The sequence below is a fragment of the Lucilia sericata genome, unplaced genomic scaffold, assembly GCF_015586225.1.
Source record: "Lucilia sericata isolate MDLA Ls3-8-SP2 unplaced genomic scaffold, ASM1558622v1 Contig002191F_arrow, whole genome shotgun sequence".
NCBI lineage: Eukaryota > Metazoa > Arthropoda > Insecta > Diptera > Calliphoridae > Lucilia > Lucilia sericata.
The window spans coordinates 102-17,136 of NW_023996026.1; the positions used below are offsets into that span (position 1 = coordinate 102).

General features: G+C 28.9%; 2 protein-coding genes and 1 long non-coding RNA gene across 3 annotated transcripts; 1 reads left to right on the forward strand and 2 right to left on the reverse strand.

Annotated features, from left to right (window-relative positions):
- Positions 1 to 7,616: 7,616 nt before the first annotated feature.
- Positions 7,617 to 8,793, reverse strand: LOC119613559. The gene is made up of 2 exons (XR_005232241.1): positions 8,700 to 8,793; positions 7,617 to 7,890 (listed from the first exon to the last, which is right to left on the reverse strand). It is a non-coding gene; the product is annotated as an uncharacterized LOC119613559 (long non-coding RNA).
- Positions 8,794 to 8,990: 197 nt separating this feature from the next.
- LOC119613558 (WD repeat-containing protein 92) lies at positions 8,991 to 10,566 on the forward strand. The gene is given in 5 exon segments (XM_037969578.1): positions 8,991 to 9,511; positions 9,514 to 9,571; positions 9,630 to 9,798; positions 9,801 to 9,854; positions 9,856 to 10,566. Coding segments are annotated over 5 exon segments (1,122 nt in total). The 5' UTR covers positions 8,991 to 9,297; the 3' UTR covers positions 10,483 to 10,566.
- An 82-nt stretch (positions 10,567 to 10,648) lies between these two features.
- Positions 10,649 to 13,363, reverse strand: LOC119613557 (tetratricopeptide repeat protein 27). The gene is made up of 4 exons (XM_037969577.1): positions 13,232 to 13,363; positions 12,805 to 13,175; positions 12,207 to 12,706; positions 10,649 to 12,153 (listed from the first exon to the last, which is right to left on the reverse strand). Exons 1-4 carry the CDS (start codon positions 13,284 to 13,286, stop codon positions 10,704 to 10,706), a joined length of 2,376 nt encoding a protein of 791 aa, XP_037825505.1. The 5' UTR covers positions 13,287 to 13,363; the 3' UTR covers positions 10,649 to 10,703.
- Positions 13,364 to 17,035: the final 3,672 nt, after the last annotated feature.

Consider the following 17,035-nt stretch of genomic DNA (forward strand, 5'->3'; position numbering starts at 1 on the left):
GTATTTGACATATGTGGTGTGGGACGTATCTGGCCGACGAATTTAACTTCACACCCTTTGCAAAAGAGCTCTCTAAGTATAAAGCTTTCACCTACAAACTAGTCAGAGAGCTCAGTTGTTACTCTCTGTAGGTAATCGCTAAAGATCAAGAACAATAAGAGATTTTGCCGACATCTGCTCTATAGGCAATACAAAGAGATCATGTAGAAATTGTTAATTAGGTTTCTCTTCTAATTTGCGAAATTTTTTCTTTAACTGTATTTCATTGTTTTACCATTTAATTTCATTTCTCGCTTCTTTGTTTTTTTTTCTCTCTCCCTATCTCTCTAATTGTTCATAATAATGATTATGATTGATAAAGAAACGTTTTATTTACATAACATACATTCAGGGTCAAAATGATAAATATTTTCATAAGTACATATGTACATACAAACATACATATGTATGTATACAAACACTTATATTTATTTATATACATAAATATTTATTCAAAAAACCCATAAAACAAATTATCTCGTTCAAATAAGTTCTTTTATGAAAATATTTTATTGGTGTTTTAACCGATTTATTTGTTTGTTTAATTTATTATTAATAATAATATTTATTCGTTTAATTCTGGCCTCATCATTAATAAATAATTTAAAATAGTTTTCTAACATAAACCTTATAAACGCGTGTTGTATGTGTGTATGTATCTATAAAAAAAAGTTTATTTGCAAATTCTATTTGTTATACTTCAGGGAATTTTAAACAAACTTAATCATAGAAGTACTAATAGTTAACATTAGTTATGAATGTGTTAAATATAAATTTCTGATAATTTATTTTATGTTTATAACACGCAGCTAACTACTGTTTATAATTTAAACAAAAAGAGCAATGTCCAGTTAAGATAATTTTTTTTTTCACTATAAATTAAATTTTGTTAGCTGAATAACAAATATGTGTAAAATAAGGCCAATGAATTGATTTAATTGTTTAAAAAATGTAATAATTTTGTTATTTTCTCGAAATTTTTTCCGCTGAATTGTAAAAATACTTAGCTGAATAGCAAAATAGCTCAGCTGAATTGAATTTTTTATATGGCAACTAACTTTATTTCATATATTCTGCAAAGTTACCTGGCTGAATAGCTAGATACCTTAGCTGAATTGACTTTTAATCTTATATATAACAAGAATTTTAATATTAAATGAGATTTACTTAGCTGAATAGCAAAATACCTTAGCTGAATTGAGCTTTTATCCAAAAAATCACAAGATTTTTAACTTAAAATAAGATTTACTTAGCTGAATAACAAAAAAAGCTAGCTGAATTTGATATTTCTTAGCTGAATTGAGTTTTTAACTAATAACTAATATAATTTTTAACTTAAACTTAAATTTACTTAGCTGAATAGCAAAAAAAGCTAGCTAAATATAATATTTCTTAGCTGAATTGAGTTTTCATCTAATAATTTTAACTAAAACTACTATAGTATTGATATTTCTCTGAATGAGTTTTTAACTATAACTAATAAATTTTTACTTAAACTAAATTTAAGCTGAATAGCAAAAAAGCTAGCTGAATTAAGTATTTATAAACTAAACATAGTTTTTTTATTTTTAAGAAAATACTTTGCTGAATTTAAATACTTAGCTGATTTTGTTTTATAAAAATAATAACTTTTTTAACTTCATTTGATAATTACTTAGATGCATAGCTCAAAGTCTAGCTGCATTTGATATTTCATAGCTGAATAGAGTTTTTAAGTTATAAAATTACATTTTTTGAAATTAGTTGGATTTACTTAGCGAATACAAAAATTCCAAGCGTATTGAGTTTTTATTCAACAAATAATTCATTTTAAACTTGCGTTGATAATTACTTCGCTGAATAGCGAAAAAGTCTAGCTGAATTGGATATTTTTAGCTGAGTAGAGTTTTAAGTTAATTTGAAATTTAGTTGAGATTTACTTAAGTGAACTCAAAAATATCTTAGCTGAATTGAGCTTTATCTAATAATTAACATTATTTTAAACTTAGTTGAGAATTACTTAGCTGAATAGCGCAAAAGTCAAGCTGAATTGGTTATATCTTAGCTGAATAGAGTTTTTAACTTATAAATTACATTATTTGAAATTTAGTTGAGAGTTTCTAAGCTGAATAACAAAAACAGCTAGCTGAATAGCAAACTAACTTAGCTGAATTGAGTTTTTAACTATTAAATAATAGTTATTCATAATTTCTTTGTAAATTACTTAGCTGAATAGCTTATTTCCTAATAAAACTTAAATAAAACACATTTTTTTCTTATTTTACAGAAATTTACTTAGCTGAATTGCAAAATATCTTTGCTGAATTGAGTCTGTAAGTAATAAACAACATAATCATATTTTTTTTAGTAAATACTTAGCTGAATTGCGAAAAACTCTAGCTGAATTGGATTTTGAACTAAAAAGTTACCTTAATTGAAAGTTTTCTTCAGATTTAGTTAGCGGAATAGCAGTTTACTTAGCTGAATTGTAAATAACATTAGCTGAATTGAGTTTTTAACTAATAAACAGCATTAGGCCACACTTTTTGTAGTAATTACTTAGCTGAATGGGGAAAAAAACTAGCTGAATTAGAGTTTTTTAAGATTATATAGATTTTTTCTTATATTTAAGAAATTTGCTTAGCTGAATTGGGTTTAAAGCTAGCTGAATAGAGTTTTTAACCAATAATAAACATTATTTTAAACTTTTACAAAAAAATTACTCAGCTGAATAGTGAAAAAAGTTAGCTGAATTAGTTTTTTTTAAAGCATTTTCCGCTAAATTAAATCTTAAGGTTTTTTATTTTTCTTTTATGCAATTTCGCTGTAGTGTATTATAAACTTATCTTTGCTTTTTTATAACTCTTGATGCATTTTTAGTTTTTATGCAAACTTTTACCGTTTTATTTACTTTACTAGTCATAAACCAGAAAAATTTACTAAACTCTTAACAATTGTTTAATTTAAAATAAAAATTTTATAGCAGTTATTAAACAAAAATATGATAAATGATTACAAATTAAAATGTAATAGCAGTCATTAACATGTTATTAACAATAATTTACACAGATAATATTTGTTTTAAACTATAAGCGGAAAATGACTAGAGTTTTATTTTGAATTGAAATTAAATATAATAAGCAATTACAAACAAAAATTAGCTTATAACTAGAACAAAGTTCATGAACTTTATACCTTAAAAGAGTTATGTATAACAAAAGCGTTTGGAGGAGTTTAATGAAAGATCATTTGCAGTTTAATGTTTTATTACATCAATTCTTTAGGAAATTTTCCTTTTAGCTTTATATAGCTTAATTTATGAATTTTTTAAAATAATCTTTATAGACTTCAAAACACCTGTTTTTCCTTATCTTTAATTGAAATTCCAAAACTTGGCAACAAATTATTATTGAGTTGAAAGTGAAAAATTTAGTAATTAACTAAATTTCCTTAGCTGAATAGCAAAATACTTTAGCTGAATTAGGTTTTTAACTCATAAATAACACAATTATCTTATTTAGCTAAAGTTGACTCTGCTGAATTGCAAAAAAAGTTAGCTGAATTACCAAAAAATGCAGCTGAATAGAATTTGTATGTAGTAAATTACTTTATTTTACTATTTTGATAAAATTTACTTAGCTGAATAGCAATAAAAGCCAGCTGAATTGAATTTAGTGAGTGCAAAACTTAATATACAGTTATATTTCAAGAAATCTACTTAGCTGAATTGTAATTTTCTAAGCTGAATAGCAAAATTACTTAGCTGAATTAGGTTTTTTATGTATAATTAACATCATTTTACGAATTTTGTATAATTTTCTTAGCTGAATAACATATTCAGCTAGCTGAATTGATTTTTTCTTGTATTAAAATTGGTATTTAGTTAATAAATAATATAATTTTGCCATTTGAGTAGAATTTTATTAACTGAATAGCAATTTTAGCTAGCTGAATTGTATTTTATTAAGAGCATTTCAAAAATTATTTATTTTTTAGGAAATTTTCTTTGCTGAATAGCAAAACTACTCAGCTGAATTGCATTTTTAGCTAATAAATAGCAATATTTTACAATTATTAAACAATTTACTTAGCTGAATAACTTATTCAGCTAGCTGAATTGAGTTTTTTTGAGTTAAAATGTATATTTAGATAATAGATAACATTATTTAGGAATTTCTGTAACGTTTTGTTAGCTGAATAGCAAAATTATTTAGCTGAATAGAGTTTTTATGGTATAAATAACATTATTTTACAATTTTCCTAAGGATAACTTAGCTGAATAACATATTCAGCTAGCTGAATTGTTTTTTCTTAAGCTTAATTGCTTATTTAGTTCATTATTTTATAGTTACTTAATAATTTATTTAGCTGAATTGAGTTTTCTTAAGCTTAATTGCGTATTTAGTTAATAAAGAACATTACTTGACAATTTACTGCATTAATTTTCTATTAAAAACCTCTTTAATTTCTTTATTAAAACCAAAACACGTCTTATCCATTAAACACTTCTAAATCACTTTTTGATGACTAACAACTATCTCAATTACACACACACCTCCATTAAATGAAAACATGTTACATTAATTTCTTAAAAAAGACATTTAAATGCAACAACAGTGCAATAATAACAACTACAAAACATTAAACACATTATTGTTGTTTTTAATAACAATGTAATTGTTTTAGACGCCATTGTAAACAGAAGAGGTAGAGAGGGGGAGGGAAAGGTAGTTGGCTGAAGGTTTTCAGTAACAAATAACAAGAGTAGGAGTTAATGACGAAAAAAGTACTTTGAGCTTTGTAGAAAATATAAACAAAAATCAAAACAAAAACAATTGCTTAATAAAAGTACACCTGCACTCGCTATTGAAACATGCAAATTCAATGGTATATAATTAAAATAGGAAAAAATAACAAGAATAAATAATGAAATATTCAAATTAGTCAACAGCAAGTAAAATACATAAATAAATAATTTTTTTGTTAAATAAAATAATTTATTTAAAAATAAATTTTTTATTTTATTAAATTAAAAATTTATAAAAAGCCCACTAAAACACAGAAGTGAAAAATAAAGAATTTTAACAAACAGGTGTTTTGTAACATTCTCAACACCAGGAAAAAAAACAACAAACAGGCGTCACAAGACACCTTGCTGTTCTCTTGGTTATTTGTCATACGTTACAATGACCTTTAGCCGAGATTATATACATACATATTTCAGATCGAAGAAAATAAAAGTAAAAATAAAACTAAAAGTGTTTTTTTGGCAGACATATGCTAAAAATCATAGTTCTACAGGGGAAGTAGAAAAATTGGTTAAAAAATAGTATAAAAACTATAAATATCAACGAAAAAGGCAAAAGAAAAACTTAGCTGAATAACATTTATCTTGTTGTAACTGTCAATTTTACTTAGCTGAATAGCATTAAACGTTAAATGTATTGTTTATAACGAAGTTAAAATCAATTCTTTACATTTTTTCAAGAAATTTAAGCAGCTGAATAGCAAAAAACCTTAGCTGAATTGGCATTTCAAGCTAAATTTTTACCATTTCCAGAAAATTTACTTAGCTGAATAAAATTAAACGTTAGCTGAATAGAAAATTCTATACATTTTATTGAAATTAACTTAGCTGAATAGCAAAAAACTTAGCTGAATTTGGATTTTAATTAAAAAATAACTTATTTTCCATATTTTCTTTAAATTTACTCAGCTGAATAGTAAAAACAGTTAGCTGAATGAAATATTTTCAAGCTTTAATCAACTATTTTTATGATTTTTATTACATATACTTAGCTGAATAGCATAAACCCTTAGCTGAATTGAGAATTTAACTAATAATTAAAAATATTTTGAAAATTTCTTTAAATATAATCAGCTGAATAGCATTATAAGCTAGCTGAATTGAATTTTTTAAGCTAAACTAAAATTTCTATAGATTTTCTTTAAATTGACTTAGCTGAATAACAAAATAGCCCAGCTGAATTGAGTTTTTATCACAAAAATTACATTATTTATAAATTTTCGTTAAATTTACTTAGCTGAATAGCAAAATAATCCAGCTGAATTGAGATTTTAGTTAAAAAACTTTATAATTATTAATATTTTATAAAATTTACTTAGCTGAATAGCATTAAGAGCTAGCTGAATTGAATTTTTTTAATATAAACTAAAATTTCTATAGATTTTCTTTAAATTGACTTAGCTGAATAACAAAATAGCCCAGCTGAATTGAGTTTTTATCACAAAAATTACATTATTTAAATATTTTAATTAAATTTACCTAGCTGAATAGCAAAATAGTCCAGCTGAATTGAGATTTTAGTTAAAAAAACTTCATAATTATTATTATTTCATTAAATTTACTTAGCTGAATAGCATTAAAAGCTAGCTGAATTTAAATTTTTTAGCTATTTATTATAAATTTAATGTTATCTTTAATTTCGCTTAGCTGAATTGTAAATTTTTTGTGTTTTTAATAAAAATATCTAGCTGAATTAGTTTAGAGAAAATTTTCTTGCGTTTTTTTTAGCTGAATAGGTGAAATTTTAGATTAACTTTGTTTTAAGTTAGCTGAATTATGAAGTTTTTTAGTTTTAAACAAATTTACTTAGCTGAATTAGGTTTTAAGGTAAAATTTTACAAATTTGTTTAGCTGAATTTGATTTATTGAATGTTATCTTTAATTTCGCTTAGCTGAATTGTAAAATTTTGGAGTTTTTAATAAAAAATATCTAGCTGAATTAGTTATAGAAAATAATTTTTCAGAATTTCTTTAGCTGAATAGGATCATTTTCAGATTTACTTTATTTTAAGTTAGCTGAATTGTGAAAATGTTAATTTTTTACAGATTTACTTAGCTGAATTGTGTTTTCAGCTAAAATTTTATAAATTTCTTTAGCTGAATTTGTTTTACTTAATGTTATCTTGCATAACGCTTAGCTGAATTGTAAATTTTTTGAGTTTTTAATAAAAATATCTAGCTGAATTAGTAATATAAGAAAATTTGTTGAAATTTCTTTAGCTGAATAGGTAAAACTTTAGATTTACTTTGAATTAAGTTAGCTGAATTGTGAAAATGTTAATTTTTTACAGATTTACTTAGCTGAATTGTGTTTTCAGCTAAAATTTTACAAATTTCTTTAGCTGAATTTGTTTTACTTAATGTTATCTTGTATAAAGCTTAGCTAAATTGTAAATTTGTTGAGTTTTTTATAAAAATTTCTAGCTGAATTAGTTATAGAAGATAATTTTTCGAAATTTCTTTAGCTGAATAAGTTTAGCTTTAAGTTTACTACATTTTCCGAACAAAAATTTCTAGCGGGTTTAACAAAATATTCAAAATTTTATAAAAATTTCTACCTTTTGGTTATATCCCCTTAATGTTATTTTAATATGTATATGATTATGTAAAAAAATAAACCTCAAATAAAACTGGAAATAAAAATTGACCAATTAAATAATAAATTAAACATTTCAATGTTACCTTTTTTTCTGTAATTTAACACAAAATATGTAGTAAAGTTGCTGTGGTTGAGTGTGAGTAACTCTAAAAAAGAGTAGTAGTAGTTTTTAGTTAAATATTGTTGTTTTTGTTGTTGTTGTTATTAGCTATCACAGTTTTTTTTTTCAAAAAATCTATATACTTTTTTATTAGTATATAATTTTTGTTGTTGTTGTTATTATTATATATTTCTTATTGCTTCGATGGTGATGATGAGTTTGCTTTTTTATTTAGTTTTGTTTTTACTTTTTGTTTTAATTTGTTGTTGTTTTAATAAATAGATTTTTGCTAGGTTGATGGACGTTGTGGGGGAGAGTGAGAGAGAGAGAGGTAATTAGTTGTTTTTGTTATCTCCGCTTGCCTGCCTGTTGCCAATTTATTTTGTTTTTTTTTAGTACAGCAGCACCAAACAAAAAAATCGAACATGAAATTTAAAAGAAAATCACTTAATTTTTTTTTACTAAAAAGAGGTTTTATAATAATTTTCTTGTTAAAATAACTAACAAGAATTTTAAAATTTCATTAATTTATATAAAAACGTTTTCAAAAACGAAATATTTAACAAAATAATTTAATATTCCACTAACGTTTGTCTTAATTTTGGGAAATTTTTTGTTTTTTTATTATAAAATGTTGTTGTTTTTTACTTTTTTATAGATAATTATAGTTTAAATGACGAATTAGTTGAAACACGCGAATGCCTCACTAAAAAAACTCCAAGTGGCCCTCTTACTCTACTCTTTCTTTAATAAATTTATCCAAATTGTTTTTTTATTAAAGTTGGAGGGGGATTTTTTAACTAAAGAGGAGTTTATTATTGTAACACAACAACAACAACAAAAAACTGTTTAATAAAAAACCCTTAACCGCGCGCATTGTATTTGTTTAATGGCCAGTTGCTGTGTGCCACACATAGTGCCTTCTTACATAGATATTAGTTGATTCCCACTAACGGAAGCATTAGCGACCATTTACTTATAACTAAACCTTCAAAAACTAAACGATTTTATAACAATTTTCACAAAAAATACACAAGTTTTAACAAATTCCTGAAATCCTCTTTTAGCTTCAAAATTTTCCCCAAATATTTCTCATTTCAAAGCACTTTTTTCCAGTTTAAACACGTTAAATAAACAATTTCGTATATTTTTTATGAAATTTTCTTAAAACCTACATTTAATTTAATTAATTTTATTCAGTAAATTTTTTGCGTTTAATTCATTTCCGTTTTCACTTTGCAAACACTAAAAAAATACTGTCAATTTTACAGCTGTTCAAAAAGTAAGCGAAAAAACAACAAAAACGTCAGAGAGAGACACATAAAATAAAGCTGCCATATCATAAACCTAAACAAATGGCAGCATGACACCGAACAAAACACAGGGTGTTTCTTTACTAATAAAAACTAAAACAAAATAACAAATTAATAAATAAAAATCTTAAAAATTAAACAAAATTATAAAAAATAAACAAAAACTCTTAATTAAACATAATCTAACAACAAATTACACATTTCCTTGCAAATTTAAAAAAATGTTAATGCAAATTATTAAACTACAAAATAATAAGGCAGCTCTAACATCTAACAAAGTGGCAGCTCTATAATGACAGCTGTTTGTCAATTTTTATTATTATTTGTAAACATCATGCACCTGCTAGGAAATATCTTAGCAACCGGTAAATAAATAACAATTTCAAACAAAATTCCAGAAAAATCCTAACAAATAAGATCCAATAATAAAAAAGGAAATTACTAAAATCTATCACACAACATGGACAAACCTCAAATGATAGAACATCTTCACCAGGCGGTAAATTACACCGTCTATGACACCAAATGGATACCTTGTTCGGCCAAATTTGTGGTTTTGGGTTCCAAGCCCAATAGTCAGGGTATATTGGAGATATACGAGTTAAATGAGAACAAAATGGATAAAGTGAAGTCGATAGAGAAAAAATCAGCCTTTAAATGTGGTTCCTTTGGGGCTCTTCTCTAAGAAACAGACACCTGGCCATAGGTGATTTTCAAGGCAGATTGCAGGTTCTGTAAGTTTTATTAAACAACTATATAATAACACAAAAACTTATACTAATCTTCCATTAGAGATTTAGAGCGTCCCGAGATTCCGGTCTATAATGTAGAGGCTCATTCCTCTATTATTAACTGCATAGATGCTTTGGGTGGCAAGCAAATGGACTGTGGTGCTCCGGAGATAGTGACGGGTAGTCGTGATGGTTCGGTTAAAGTATGGGATATTAGACAGGGACAAGGCATCCCGTAGTGGATATGACTCCTGAGACATCTACCGGAGATTCAAATTCCTTAAATCCCTAAACGTGACTGCTGGGCTGTGGCCATAGGCGATAGCTACAACAATGAGGAAAGATGTGTAGCCGCCGGCTATGACAATGGAGACCTGAAACTATTCGACTTACGTCAGCTGTCCGTAAGATGGGAGACATCCCTTAAAAATGGCATCTGTGGCATAGAATTCGATCGTAAAGATATACCCATGAACAAAATGGTAGTGACCACATTAGAAGGAGGCCTATTAGTGTACGACATGAGGACTCAACACCCTTCTAAAGGCTTTACATGTCTAGAGGAACGTAATGCTGGTAGATCGGTGGGTTCAAATGGTGTTATTACCGGACCCAAGGCCACCGTGTGGTGTGCCAAGCATTTACCACAAAATCGTGATATATTTGTGACCTGTGGCGGCACGGGTTCTTTGCGTTTATGGAATTATGAATATCCTGAGAAAAGAAGTAAAGAAGGAACAGATGGTTATAGTGAGGGTGTTGCGGGTTCTCTACATATGCTACATGCTTCTACTTTGTCCACACAACCGGTCCATTGTTTTGATTGGCATCCTGATAAAATGGGCTTAGCGGTATGCGGTGCATTTGATCAAAGTGTTAGAGTGTTAGTGACCACAAAACTTAATTTATATTAAAATTAGTTAATATTGTTTATTGAGTATAAAAATGGATTGTTGGTTAAATAAAGAAGGATCCTACTCCCTATTTAGATATAAAAACAAATGTGTCTGAAATTGTATTTCGAAAGCTTACTCGTTACTTACAAAGTAACTCCTAAGAAAGAAATCTATTAAAAATAGCTTTTTATAAAACTTCTTTTTATTTGCACTTATCACAAAAAACTAATTGTTTACTTTTATGCTCCCATTCTTTGTTTTACATGCGTGGTCATTTCCTCCAGCAAAGCTTTAACTTTTTTCAAAAGTTCCTCATTCTCTGGAAACTGTATAGGTTCCTTTTCTATGGCTCTTATACAGGCCTGATCTGCCAAACGTGCTGAATTTAATTGCGAAGTAATCATTACCTCACTTTCATCTTCTGTGTGATTATTAATGGCCTCCAAGGATCTTTGACTTAATTCCTCACACAGCTCCAATGCCTTTTGGGCAAAAGGTTGTTTGGTAGCCCAAACTAATTCCTTGGCGGTATAGGATCTAAAAGCTTTAACTAATTTCTCACCCTTCTTAAGAGGAGTTGGAGCCAATAGAGCTGCCAATTCCCATACTTTAGGCTCTGAGCCATGTTTAATGCACTGGTGACCCATTAAATTGGTAGCTTTTTTCAACAAACGTTCGGGGGTTTGACCCTTGGCATCTGGTTTGCCTTCAGCTATGGCAGTCATGGTTACACACAAAACTTCCAAATCCAAATAATGAGTTTTCAATTCCGATAGTCTATTGTAGGCATTCATGGCATCTTCAAAGTGACCAGTATCCACAGAGACCACCATAAAGTTTTCCCATACTTTCCAATTGGTATAATTGCATTTTAAAGACTCTGCTAATACTTTATGGGCTCTTTGCTTGTCTCCTAGTTTTATTAAAGCCTTGGCCAAATTGTTCCACGATTCAAAGCCTAAAGGTTCTAAATGTGTATAGGTTATATAGGCATGAACAGCCAGCTGCCATTTCTCCAGCATGATGGCAGCATAACCTAAACGCAGCCAAATCTTTTCTTGCAATGAATTAATTTCCACCGATTTTTCATAGTGTGGTATGGCTTCCTCATATTTCTTATGGGCAAAGAAATAGTTGCCCCAATAGGCTTTAGCCTTACCACTGGTATGTTTGGAAAACTCCCAGGCTGTTTCATAGCAATCGGGGTTATCGGTGGCATCACCCAGCAAACAGTAGAGCAAGACGGTAGGTTTTTTCTCTAACTCCTGTTGTATAATTTCCGCAGCCTTATGACGCAATTCTAGACGGGTATAGCAATAGATAACTTGTTCCCAGTTTTGTATTTTTAGATAAATATCTAAGGCGGTTTTAGTCATGCCCAAGGATAGTAAAAGTTCACATAACTGGGATTGCACCTGCCATTTGGGTTGTAGGAAGGCGGCAAAGGCATAGGAAAAGCGTTCTTTGACACTGAAGTTATGTTCTGAAAGAAGTTTAACCGCCTCCTCACATTGTTTCCAACTGCGCTCTACGGTACGTCTATGATTTGACTCCTGAACACAATTAAGAAGCAAAGCTGACTGCCGAACTTGCAAAGGTCCGTGTTCTTGGTATAATAAGGTTTGTGTATAAGGTTCCAATTCCTCATCAGCCAAACGATCTTTGGGTTGAGAACGCTTCAATTGGCGCCTGCAAAAGTAGCAATTAAAAAGGTGATTTTTTTATGTATTTTTTCCACTTACACTTTTGTCAGCACCAAAGCCTGCAAAACACTGGGTATGGTCATTACCTCATTATCCTTTTCCTCTATAAAACGTATTCTCTCTAGACGAGTATCATCTTCTAAAAGCAAAAGTTTGGGTATTTCAGTTTGGCCATTGGTTTGTTTAGCGGCCGGCAATTGTTGATCTTCTAATTGTTCCACCTTTAGACAAAGTTGTGGTAGAGGTTTTTGCTGGAATTTTGTGCGTACTCCTAGTATACCCTCAACATTTAGTTGAACTTTAAGATGATCACAGAGTTGATCTAAAACTTCTTTACATTTTTCGCCACGATGATATTGCAAATAAGCATTGGCTATTTCCAGATACAGTAAAGCCTCATATTCTTTATTTTGCAATTCCGTGAGATGTTCTAGCAGCCATTCGGCTTCTTTTTTAACTTGTTCCCAAAGATTAGCGGTCAATTCATCGATGCAATGTTGATGCAGACATAAATAGCGTAAATGCCACCAGCGGAGGACCTGATAGGGGCAATATAATGAAAAATATTAAATTAAAAAGTTCCACAAATGGAATTATAATAAATTTTTAAACAAATTTCTTATTTTCCTTCACTTACTACTGTTTCCGCTTGACCTTTCAACAATTTCTTTAGAATATCTCTTGCCACTATTAAAAATTCACCCAAAACCACATTGGGATTGATTTCTTCACCATTCTCTTTCAATTCTTCAAAAGGATCAGGAACAAAGTTTAAATTTTCTTTCACAAATTCTTGAAATTCTCTCAAGTCATCAAAGGGCCCGGTAAAATTGTATTGAGCAAAAACAAACAATAATTGTACAGCAACAGGCAATAAATCTTCAATTTGTTCCTGGCTCAAATCCTCAGCAGCTTCCTTACAAGCCAACCATTTATTTAACAAATCCTGTAGGTTGGATACATTCCATTCTTCACACCAAACACGTTTTAATGAATCATTACACAAATCTAAAAGGAAAACTTTATTATTCACACAGTTTTCTTTAATTTTCTAAAAATTTCACCTTTTATTTCAATTTTATCATTAAAATTACATAAATATTGTAGAATTAAATGCATTTTTGTACAAAAATTCTAGAATATTTCAACAAAATAATAAAAACACGTTTAAAAACGTTTAGATTGTTCAAAGAAATAAATAAATCTCATTTATTTTAGCTTTCTGTTTTGATTTAAATGCTTGTTCTTCTTTTCACTTGTTTTTGTCAAAACACACACACATGTAAACAAAACAGCTGTTTTCCATCACAAATAATATATTTCTGTTACACCCTGTTGAAAATTAGCGGTATTTTTTAGTTTATTTTTTATTTTACCTAAAGAAGTTGTGAAAATTGTTAAGTTTTAAGAAAAATTAAAAATTTGTAATTAAAAGCTTAAAAATTAAACAAAAAAGTGTCTAACAGTGTTAATAAGCGGTTAAAGTAACAAAAAATCATAAAAGTATGTTTGGAGCATGATTAAATCAGCGGAAATATAGAAATGAATTTTGAGCCGGCAGCAAAGGTAAGTCACTGTGAAAATATAAATACAAGATGGTGGTCACCAATAAGACTTCTTTGAGGAGAAAGGAAATATAGAGAAACAACAAGTTTAAACACATCATTTGACTTCATTCATAAATTCCAACATTTCAGAGCCAAATATTTCTTTATGTCTCAAGCCAAAATACCATATTCACAAGCCTCCCTTAACCAAACAATAACAATAGGGTCCCATAGACGCAACAAAGAAAATCTGAAAAGCCAATCGAAAAATAAAAAAAAATCAGTAATTTTCTATGAAAATCAGTGATCACTTCTAAATCCTACCAAAATTCGATTTTTTTAGTGAAAACATAAAAGTCCATTTTCTGGCTAAACTAGAAGAGATAGGAGCAAAAGAATGAAAATCTGTGATCACTTATAAATCCTACCAAAATTGGATTTTTTGAGTGAAAACATAAAAGTTCATTTTCTGGCTAAACTAGAAGAGATAGGAGCAACAGAATGAAAATCTGTGATTACTTCTAAATCCCTCCAAAATTCGATTTTTTGAGTGAAAACATAAAAGTCCACTTTCTGGCCAAACTAGAAGAGATAGGAGCAAAAGAATGAAAATCTGTGATCACCTCTAAATCCCACCAAAATTCGATTTTTGGAGTGAAAACATAAAAGTCCATTTTCTGGCTAAACTATAAGAGATAGGAGCAAAAGAATGAAAATCTCTGATCACTTCTAAATCCTACCAAAATTGGATTTTTTGAGTGAAAACATAAAAGTTCATTTTCTGGATAAACTAGAAGAGATAGGAGCAAAAGAATGAAAATCTGTGATCACTTCTAAATCCTACCAAAATTCAGTTTTTTGAGTGAAAACATAAAAGTCCATTTTCTGGCTAAACTATAAGAGCTAGGGCCAAAAGAATGAAAATCTGTAATCAATTCTAAATCCTACCAAAATTCGATTTTTTTAGTGAAAACATAAAAGTCCAATTTCTGGCTAAACTAGAAGAGCTGGGGCCAAAACAATGAAAATCTGTGATCACCTTTATTTCCTACCAAAATTCGATTTTTTGAGTGAAAACATAAAAGTCCATTTTCTGGCTAAACTAGAAGAGATAGGAGCAAAAGAATGAAAATCTGTGATCACTTCTAAATCCTTCGATTCCATTTTTTGAGTGAAAACATAAAAGTCCATTTTCTGGCTAAACTACAAGAGATAGGAGCAAAAGAATGAAAATCTGTGATCACTTCTAAATCCTACCAAAATTCAGTTTTTTGAGTGAAAACATAAAAGTCCATTTTCTGGCTAAACTAGAAGAGCTTGGGCCAAAAGAATGAAAATCTGTGATCACTTCTAAATCCCACCAAAATTCGATTTTTTGAGTGAAAACATAAAAGTCCATTTTCTGGCTAAACTAGAAGAGATAGGTGCAAAAGAATTAAAATCTGTGATCACTTCTAAATCCTACCAAAATTTGATTTTTTGAGTGAAACCATAAAAGTCCATTTTCTGGCTAAACTAGAAGAGATAGGAGCAAAAGAATGAAAATCTGTAATCACTTCTAAATCCTACCAAAATTGGATTTTTTGAGTGAAAACATAAAAGTCCATCTTTTGGCTAAACTAGAAGAGATAGGAGCAAAAGAATGAAAATCTGTGATCACTTCTAAATCCTACCAAAATTCGATTTTTTGAGTGAAAACATAAAAGTCCATTTTCTGGCTAAACTAGAAGAGATAAAAGCAAAAGAATGAAAATCTGTGATCACTTCTAAATCCAACCAAAATTCGATTTTTTGAGTGGAAACATAAAAGTCCATTTTCTGGCTAAACTAGAAGAGATAGGAGCAAAAGGATGAAAATCTGTGATCACTTCTAAATCCTACCAAAATTCGATTTTTTGAGTGAAAACATAAAAGTGCATTTTTTGGCTAAACTAGAAGAGCTAGGGCCAAAAGAATGAAAATCTGTGATCACCTCTAAATCCTACCAAAATTCGATTTTTTTAGTGAAAACATAAAAGTCCATTTTCTGGCTAAACTATAAGATATAGGAGCAAAGGAATGAAAATCTGTGATCACTGCTAAATCCTACCAAAATTCGATTTTTTGAATGAAAACATAAAAGTCCATTTTCTGGCTAAACTATAAGAGATAGGAGCAAAAGAATGAAAATCTGTGATCACTTCTAAATCCCACCAAAATTCGAATTTTTGAGTGAAAACATAAAAGTCCATTTTCTGGCTAAACTAGAAGAGATAGGAGCAAAAGAATGAAAATCTGTGATCACTTCTAAATCCCACCAAAATTCGATTTTTTGAGTGAAAACATAAAAGTCCATTTTCTGGCTAAACTAGAAGAGATAGGAGCAAAAGGCTGAAAATCTGTGATCACTTCTAAATCCTACCAAAATTCGAAATCTGTGAAAATCTGTGATCACTGCTAAATCCTACCAAAATTCTATTTTTTTTAGTGAAAACATAAAAGTCCATTTTCTGGCTAAACTAGAAGAGATAGGAGCAAACGAATGAAAATCTGTGATCACTTATAAATCCTACCAAAATTCAGTTTTTTGAGTGAAAACATAAAAGTCCATTTTCTGGCTAAACTATAAGAGATAGGAGCAAAAGAATGAAAATCTGTAATCACTTGTAAATCCTACCAAAATTGGATTTTTTGAGTGAAAACATAAAAGTTCATTTTCTGGCTAAACTAGAAGAGATAGGAGCAAAAGAATGAAAATCTGTGATCACTTCTAAATCCCACCAAAATTCGATTTTTTGAGTGAAAACATAAAAGTCCATTTTCTGGCTAAACTAGAAGAGATAGGAGCAAAAGAATGAAAATCTGTGATCACTTCTAAATCCCACCAAAATTCGATTTTTTGAGTGAAAACATAAAAGTCCATTTTCTGGCTAAACTAGAAGAGATAGGAGCAAAAGAATGAAAATCTGTGATCACCTCTAAATCCGATCAAAATTCAATTTTTTTAGTGAAAACATAAAAGTCCATTTTTTGGCTAAACTAGAAGAGCTAGGGCCAAAAGAATGAAAATCTGTGATCACTTCTAAATCCCACCAAAATTCGATTTTTTTGGGTGAAAACATAAAAGTCCATTTTCTGGCTAAACTATAAGAGATAGGAGCAAAAGAATGAAAATCTGTGATCACTGCTAAATCCTACCAAAATTCGATTTTTTGAGTGAAAACATAAAAGTCCATTTTCTGGCTAAACTAGAAGAGATAGGAGCAAAAGAATGAAAATCTGTGATCACCTCTAAATCCGATCAAAATTCAATTTTTTAGTGAAAACATAAAAGTCCATTTT